Genomic DNA, 9,533 nt, shown 5'->3' on the forward strand with positions numbered 1-9,533 from the left:
CCATCACAAGTCATGTGATAATATCTACATTTTCTACTATGAAAAAGTTCTGCTATAATATTGCTTACCACATGGAAGCACTTTACTAATCAAAAAACATTAAAGTTGTTTGCTGACAGTGATAGGAGATATTGTATGCAAGTTTGAATATTATGAAATAAAAAGTCTAATAAAATTAAATAGAAAAACTTTAAGTTATTTTCTCTTCCATTGTAGATTTATGTTATTGCTGATCATTAATTACTTGAAAATATAAATGATCGTATTTTAAAATAGTAGTGTTATCATTGAAGTATTTTAAAATGTTCTCTCTCTTTCTCCTCTTTCTTCCTTCTCCTCTTCCTCATACACAAGCTGATCTAAGACTTGTTATGTAACCTAGGCTGTCCACAAACTCATGCTCCTGACACTACAGATAAAAAAGATATGCTCACACTCACATTCAAAATAACTTCAAAACTTTACAATACTAGGCATAAACCTACCAAAGGAAGTGAAAAAAATCTGCAACAAGAACTTTAAATCTCTAAAGGAAAAGATGAGGAACACAACAGAAAGTGAAAATACATCACATGCTCACACACTATAAAATTAATATTGTAAAAATGACCATTTTACCCCAAACAATTTACAGATTTATTGTAATCTCAATCAAAGTCCCCCTCTCATTTACAGAAATAGAAAAAGTAAGTTCTAAAATTCATGTGGAATTGTATAAGATTCTGGAATGAAAAACTTCTGGATAGTTAAAGCAATCTTGATAAAAGAACAATGCTAGAGAGATTACAAGTCCAGGTTTTAAGATATAGTAACAAAACAGCATGCTATTGTTACAAAAACAGATGTGAAAACCAATATAAAAAAAGAGAAATTCCAACATGAGTACACATAACTACAATCTCAGAGGTAAACCTACTACATTACTTTGCTAAAGTGACATAGTATCAAACTACCTTCTTAATTTATGTCACTATACCTATATATTAATGCAGCAGACAATCAGAGAGTTTCTGTGTTCAGAATAGGGTAGTTAATATTAGAAATCACAATTGGTCAAAGTGCAAAGAATAAATTTCAACAGAGTCCTCAGTCACATATAAGGCATCTATATCAGTCCCTTTCCAAAGTTTAAGGACCATTGAAGAGAGGAGAAAATGATTGTAAGACCAAAGTTTGAGGAGGACAGGAACAAAACAATGTCCTGCGGGTATGACAAGACCACCACTATACCCATGTTCTCACAGCAACAAGATCAAACCCATCAACACTCTAGTATGGAGGGGAAGGTGTTCACATGCCCCTTTCCTAACTGAGGAACTATGGGCAGTTTATATCCTCCAGTGAAGCATCAGGTTTCTTTAAGGGTGTGGAACTTCTAAATTGACTATTCTACAGAAAGGACATACAATGTTACCTCACTCAATATGGGAGTATACAGGCAGCACAAATTAAAGTGGCTGTGTTATTATTTTATTTTAAAATGATATGATGTTTGGAAGATAGTGAGTTGGGGTGGATCTGGAAGAACTTAGAAGAATGAATGAAGGGTGAATATTATCAAAGTTAGCCATGATTAATGGAGGAGAATCTAAAACATTTAGTTTACTAAACCAGCATATCCCTTAACAGCAATCTATAAACATTTGTCCTTTTACTCACACACAGTAATGTAGTCTTCACTCCTCATCAAGGAAACTTCTCTTTACAACAGAGACTGTTACAGAAAACAGCAACCAATCAAAATGCAGAGAGTTGAGCCCAGTCTCACTGGAAACATCTACAAAACCCTCTTGAATCTAAGGTTCAGGAAATGCTGGGGAGAAGGGAGAAGAAAGAATGTAGGAGTCAGAAGATCTGGGAGTTTGCCATGAGATTGTGTCTCCTAGTAAATACTGAAGCTCCATCTATATCACACTAACATCACTGCCCAAACATAAGCTGGACAAGGATGATGCCAATGATCAAGTCAAACTGAACACAGAAAAGCCCACAAGGCCTCAACCTTAGACAAAGGACCATAGGCAGTCGAAGGAAGCTGGGAGCAAGAGAAGTGGTATTCCCAAAGGACAACAATAAGTTGACCAGTACCAAATATTCAGCCCTGAAAACATGCATACAAGTAACAAAGATACACTGAACAGGGTGTGTGTGTGTGTGTGTGTGTGTGTGTGTGTGTGTGTGTGTGTGTGTAATAACAATTAGTGAAAAAAGAGGCCATGAATTTGAAGGAGAATTTGGTGTATATGGGAAAAGTTGTAGGGAGGAAGAGAAGGGAGAATTACTTGATTATATTATAATTCCAAAAATAAAAAGAATGCTATGAAATTCTCAAAGAATTAATACAAAATATTGTCTGGAAAAAAAGACTAAAGGGAAGAATTGATGTTATAATTGGTCTAAGATAGCATCCAGTGTTCATCAATTACCTGTTTTTTTTTTTTTTTTTTTTTTTTTTTTTTGAAACAGGGATTCTCTGTTTAGCTTTGCTCCTTTCCTGGATCTTGCTCTATAGACTAGGCCGGCCTTGAACTCACAGAGATCTGCCTGCCTCTTGCCTCCCAAGTGCTGGGATTAAAGGTGTGCGCCACCACCACCCAGGGCTATTACCTGTTCTTATGTTCATCTTATCTTGTGCAATTATGAAAGAAGCACCCAGAGGTCTTTGAGTCATTACTCAGCATGCTCTTCTCAGAATAAGATGTTTCAGCTGTTTAAGTTAATAAGCTAAACTCTATAAATGTTTTTCCTTGTTTCTTGTATCCTCAGCTCCCAATAATGATGCAAAAATGATGACTTGGCCCTCTAAACAAAGGTTTTTTTCTCTCATTTAGTACAGAGAAATTAAACATGCATAGGTAGAGACTTTATATTACCACTCAGCATGATTCTTGCTGTATTGTCTAGAAAAAGGGACTTCTATTGAGAATATCCAACCCATTATGAAGTCATCTAGGGAATTAGTAACAATGAATGGAGGGCAGAACTCTTCCTTCTTTTATTATTACCATCACAGGACACAATGAATTATTTAATTAAATGCACATACTGCATGACCATAATGTTATAGCTTTTCACAGTTGAAATATTCTGCTACCAAGTGACCTTTACAATTCCGTGTCTTTAGTTAGTCTTTAAAATGAGGTATCATTCTAGAATATGAGACATCATGGTGTATGTGGGACTCTCAAGTCATGGACTTTTGTATGAATAGATCACCTAATGACATGAGATATTATGAGGAGTTAAGGGAGATGACTCAGTGGGTAAGGGCACTTGCTGCCAAGCCTTATCACTGGAGTTAAATGACTGAAGAATGACATAGTGGAAGGAGAACCCGCTCCTACAAGCTGTCCTTTGGACTCTGCTTGTGTATCATGGTACTTGTGTGCAGGCATGCACATGATCACACACACACACACACACACACACACACAAGCACACAGAGAGAGAGAGGGAGAGAGAGAGAGAGAGAGAGGAGAAACAGGTAATTTTTAAAATGTAAAGATTTGACAATGTAGGATCTAGCCTCAGTTACTTAGTTCCCAGATTTTGAAGTAGTAGTGCAGTAAGAGACATTTAAATTTGGAAGATAATTACTTAGCATGTGTGTTTTCTATACTGAGTACACCGAGTTGATGTTCCCTAGTGGATGTAAGGGAAGAAATGCAATAGACTTGACAGCAGTTGGATACTTTGTATCATTGAGTAGTTTTTCTTTCCATCCATAACTCATCATCACTTTCTGATGCTACTGTCTAGCTGACTATAATTAGTGAAGTATGTACTGTGTGCATCTTCAACAGATATTCCTGTCCTCATATTTGTAAATTGGCCATCCCCTTTGTGATAAAGGTGGTGCACAGTAATTTTATTAACAAGAGTTCATCCCTTTTCCTCTATGCTATATCATACAGTCACAAGAGAGACTGCCTCAGAAAAACTTATGACCTCAATGAGATGTTTTTCTAGAGCCAGTGAAAATCCTGAGGAATCTTATGACAGAAAGGGAGGTTACTACTTCTGGAGATTAACATCAAGTTCTGTGTAAAACGATGCAAGCAGTATATTTCTTTTTTTTTTTTTGAACTTTAAACAAAATTTTATTACACAAAAGTTGTCACATAATTGGATACTTCTCTACTTTGTACACAATTATTCTTACTCTCCACAGAAAGGCTGCTTCTGAACTTCTCATCTGGTGACACAGAGCTACAATCCTGACTGTAACAGAATAGTAGAAATGCCTCAGTGATTTAAGTTGAAAGCAGGACACTGGTATATGGCTCTTGCACCCAGTATCGGGAATGTACGAATGTCTTTATTCAAAAATACAAAATAAATTATCTGTAGGCATGGACGATGACAGCAGTAAACCATTACAGATCATCAATGGAAACCAGTAACCAATGGTCAGAGTGATCAGCCAGCCTGCTCTCTCTTCAGTCACTTTCTTCAGGTGACTTCTCTGAAGTTAGCAGTGAGGAACCTGCCTTGAGCTTCCTGTCACAGTTCATTGATTAGGGCAAAGCACTATTCTAGCAGTTAGAACATACCACCTCCCATACCCCCTCCCATTCCACCCATGGCGCCCATTCCAGAGTCCTTCTCTTCCTTAGGAATTTCGGTCACTACAGCTTCTGCTGTAGTTAGCAAGGAGGCCACCCCAGCAGCATTCAGTAAAGCAGTTCTCACAACCTTTGTTGGATCAATGATTCCCTTTTCCACCATGTTAACAAAATCCCCGAGCCAACTTCCGAGGAACTCTGCATAATTTTCTCAACTATCAAAGATCCTTCAACACCTGCATTCTTGGCAATAGTCATTGCAGACATTTTGAGTGCTCTTTTAATAATTTCTATACCTATTTTCTGATCGTCATTGGAAGGCTTCAAGGAATCCAAGGCTGGGATGCACCGAAGCAGAGCGCGGCCTCCTCCTAGAACAGTGCCTTCTTCAACAGCTGCTCTTGTGGCATTGAGAGCATCTGTAACTGTCTTTCTTCTCATTCACTTCAACATCACTCATTCCTCTAACCTTCAACACAGCTACTCCATCGGAGAGCTTAGCCAGCCGCTCTTTCAGCTTCTCCTTTTCATATCCACTGGTCGTGATGTCCAGCTGCTCCGTGATTTATTGAATGTGTTTCTCAATTTGAGCCTTGTCATCTTTTCCTTTCAAAAGCATGGCGTCATCTTTGGTGACAATGACCTCTCCAACTTTTCCTAAGTCATGAGCTTGGACATCTTCAAGGTTTAGATTCAGCCCCTCTTCTTCAAATACCACGCCACCAGTGGCGATAGCCATGTCCTTCAGCTGGTTCTTCCTGTTGTCCCCAAACCCTGGGGCTTTGACTGCCACAACCTGGAGACCAACTTTGAGCCTGTTCAAAACCAGTGTGCTTAGGGCTTCTCCATCCACATCTTCAGCAATTATGACCAAGGGCTTCCGATGAGCATTAGCGATTTCCAGAACAGGTACAATGGACTGGACACTAGAAATCTTCTTTTCACTCAACAGAACATAGGAATCTTGGAATTCACATTTTTGACCTTTTGATGTGTTAATAAAATATGGGGAAATATATCCTCTGTCAAACTTCATGCCTTCAATAATCTCTAATTCATCATTCAGTGTTTTCCCATCCTTCACTGTGATGACGCCCTTTCTTCCAACCTTTTTCATTGCATCAGAAATGATGTTTCCAATGTCTTTGTCTCCATTTGCAGAAATTGTAGCAACCTGAGCAATTTCTTCAGGGGTTGTCACAGGTTTAGACTGCTTTTTTAGTTCAGCAATCACAGCATCAACAGCCAACATGACACCTCTCCGGATTTCTACCGGATTGGCCCCTTTGCTGATCTTCTCGAAGCCTTCCTTGGCAATAGAACGTGCCAGAACAGTAGCAGTGGTGGTGCCGTCCCCGGCCTCCTGGTTTGTGTTATTGGCCACATCTTGGACAAGTTTAGCTCCAATATTTTTGTATTTGTCCTTCAAGTCAATTGACTTTGCAACAGTGACCCCATCCTTTGTTACTTTGGGACTTCCCCAACTCTGTTCAATAATCACTGTTCTTCCCTTTGGCCCCATTGTAACAGCTACAGCATCGGCTAGAAGGTCTACACCTTGAAGCATTAAGGCTCGAGCATCCGCACCAAATTTTACATCTTTGGCATAGGCCCGAGTGAGATGAGGAGCCAGTGCCCGGGACACTGGTCTCATCTGGCGAAGGACTGTGGGTAGTCAAAGCATTTCTGCGGGGTGGCGGCGGCAGCGGGAGCGCACGAGGTGAACCAGGCCGTCGGCGGCGAGTGAGGGACAAGCAGTTTATTTCTATATGCACTGTAAATACAGTATGAAGACAATTTTCCTAGAGGTAGGAAATGGTGTTTGAGAAGAAGGAAAAGCATGTGACTACCATCCCATAATAATGATGCATACCATGAATACTATAGTACCCAGATATAATAATGATACATTTTAATGTTTTTCTGTCTTGATAATATATATATATATATGTACATATATACATATATATAATCTTCTCCACACAGCAAATTCTGCTGTGGAATGTCGTTCTCTATGCTGTTAATGTGTGTTGCTCTGATTGGGTGATAAATAAAATGCTGACTGGCCATTAGCCAGGCAGGAAGTATAGGCAGGATAAGAAGACGAGGAGAATTCTTGGAAGAAGAAGGCTGAGTCAGGAGTCACCAGCCAGACACAGAGAAAGCAAAATGACAAGGCAAAACTAAGAAAAGGTACCAAGCCACATGGTTAAATTAGTTAAGAATTGTGGGTTAATTTAAGTGTAAGATCTAGTCAGTAATAAGCCTGAGCTGATGGCCATACATATTGTAATTAATATAAGTTTCTGTATGTTTATTTGAGTCTGAGCAGCTGTGGTCTGGGCGGAACACAGGAAAACATTCAGCTACAAAATTCTAGTTATCTTGCTACATGGAGGAAAAGACAGAACAGTTTTTAAAAAGGAAGAAAAAATGTGCAATGAGTTTCTTTGAAAAATCACAGAGAAAATCAGATAAATAACAGGCTGATGATGGAGCCAGGACATGATAGGGAATAGACGTCAAGGTACTGGGAAAAGCAGGTAAGTCAAGGCTAAAGAGTAGTCAAAGAATGGTGATTTGGGCACCTGAATGCTTCTTTTTATGCAAGGGAAGAATTATTATATTTTGAACAGAGTGTTCTTTGTTTATTTTTTTTGGAATTTTTTATTCATTTTATATACCAATCACAGATCCCCCTCTTCCATTCTTCTGCCTCTCCAGGATCCTCCCAACCCACCCCCAATTCTCTCCTACAAGAAGGTAAGGCCTCCCATAGGGAGTCAGCAGAGGCTGGTATATTCAGTAGAGGCAGGGCCAAGATTTTTAATGAGGAATACTTGAGAAGTATGGAATGGAGGAATTAACTAGGAAAAGATTGTAACTAGATAAGCTATGCTATGTATGAAGTTAGAAGTTATATTAGGGTTGATAAAGCATGTAGATTTTTAAATTCACACACCATTTGTGCTTCGGAAATATCAATGAAGCTACCATTTGAAAACAGACTCAAAGAACTATTCTCTGTTCTTAAATACTGGTTTCAACTATACCTTTACAAAACTGAAACCACAAATGCTCCTATTGTAAAGAGAACTACTTATCATCCAAATATCAAATAACATTTTAATGAAAATGTTATGCAAAGGAAAGCCATAATTATATAATTATAAACACACACACACACACACACACACATATATATATATATATATATATGACAAATAAGATAATATTAAAATGAGTTTGTCCAACTTTTCCCAAAATATGATTTGGTGATGAAGGCCAAATAAAATTCATTATGCAATATATAACACATTGGGAAATTCTGAGTAATACTTAGCAATTATAACTAGGAAACAAAATAGGTGAAATTCCAAAATTTGGGACCCAGCAATGTGAAGTATATGTCACATGTAACCATTTAAATTGAATAAAGTGATGATCAAATTATAAATTTTCATAATGTTAAGTGTAAATATTTTATTCACTAGTATGGAGTTTAAAAATAAATTGATTTTGCTTTACTTTCAAAGTATGTTTGTACTCAGAGTCTTTAAGATCATCATTCTCCTGTGCATACACATCAGATCATCTTGCATCACATCACATCATACAAAATTGTAAATGTTACTAAAGTATACTCTACAGCTTAAGAGGGGAGACTAGCCGGGCAGTGATGGTGCAAGCCTTTAATCCCAGCACTCGGGAGGCAGAGACAGGCAGATCTCTGTGAGTTCGAGGCCAGCCTGGGCTACCAAGTGAGTTCCAGGAAAGGCCCAAAGCTACACAAGAGAAACCCTGTCTTAAAAAAACAAAAACAAAAAAAAAAAAAAAAAAAAAAAGAGGGGAGCCTAATATGTGGAAAACATTTGCAGACTACTAAATATGAACTTAAAGAAAATACGATTTGAGAATATATTAAGGAAAATAAGTATTAAATATAGGAATTACCATGAGCTAAAAGAAACTGAAGAAAACTCCCCTTTCAAAAATATGAAAGCTTCAAGTATGTGTTTTGTACACACTTAACCAGGAGTATGCTCTTCCCTGGTCATAAAAAATACAGGAGAGATGAAAAAGCTATAATACATGACTGCACACATAGCTAAATTTAAAATTCTACACTGCCATACTTTGAAATTTGTACAGCAAAATATGACTAATTGTTTCTCATGTGCCTGAGGACATTTTGAATTATTGTGTGGTAGCTTGTTTTATGCCAACTTGGCACAGGATAGAGTTATGTGAAAGGAAGGAATCTCAATTGAGAAAATGCTTCCACTTAGATCCAGCTGTAAGGCATTTTCTTAATTAGTGATTGATAGGTGAGGTTATGGCCCATTGTGGGTGTTGCCATAAATGGGAGGGAGGTCCTGGGTTCTATAAGAAAGCAGGCTGAGCAAGCCATGTTGAGCAAACCAGTAAGCAGCATTTCTCCATGGACTTTGCATCAACTCCTGCCTCCAAGTTGCAGCACTGTTTGAGTTCCTGTTCTGATTTCCTTCAGTGGTGGACCATTGTTTGGAAATATAAGCCAAATAAACCCATTCTTCCCCAACTTGCGTTGGTCATGGTGTTTCATCACAGCAATGTAAACCTAAGACACATGGTCTCATTCCCCACCCCACAACAAATTATATTTTCTAATTCTACCAGAAAGTCTCTTCCATTAATATTTAATTTTCATTCTTCAATAATTTCCAAAGTACAGGTGTTTTCTCTTTTTCTTTATGTTGGATTGAAGTGCTTGATTATTTTTCTAGCTAAAAAAGTCAAGTATATCAATTTAAGTCAGAAGTTTGAGGCCAGAAATAGACTATTGTGGGAATGAATGATCATTTAACTCTGGCTATTGGTAGTCACAGAAGTACATATTTTTTTTTATCAAACAGCTGCAAAAAATTTTAGCTGAATCTTTAATATAACTTGGCCTTTTGAATCTGAAAGACACTTGTAAATTTGATC

At 37.8% G+C, this 9,533-nt stretch overlaps 1 protein-coding gene across 1 annotated transcript; it reads right to left on the minus strand.

Annotated features, from left to right (window-relative positions):
• Window positions 1-4,072: 4,072 nt before the first annotated feature.
• LOC114699802 (60 kDa heat shock protein, mitochondrial-like) lies at window positions 4,073-6,293 on the minus strand. Its single transcript, XM_037210153.1, is given in 3 exon segments — window positions 4,073-4,745; window positions 4,748-4,992; window positions 4,994-6,293. Coding segments are annotated over 3 exon segments (1,674 nt in total). The 5' UTR covers window positions 6,220-6,293; the 3' UTR covers window positions 4,073-4,542.
• Window positions 6,294-9,533: the final 3,240 nt, after the last annotated feature.

The sequence above is a fragment of the Peromyscus leucopus genome, chromosome 13, assembly GCF_004664715.2.
Source record: "Peromyscus leucopus breed LL Stock chromosome 13, UCI_PerLeu_2.1, whole genome shotgun sequence".
Taxonomy (NCBI): domain Eukaryota; kingdom Metazoa; phylum Chordata; class Mammalia; order Rodentia; family Cricetidae; genus Peromyscus; species Peromyscus leucopus.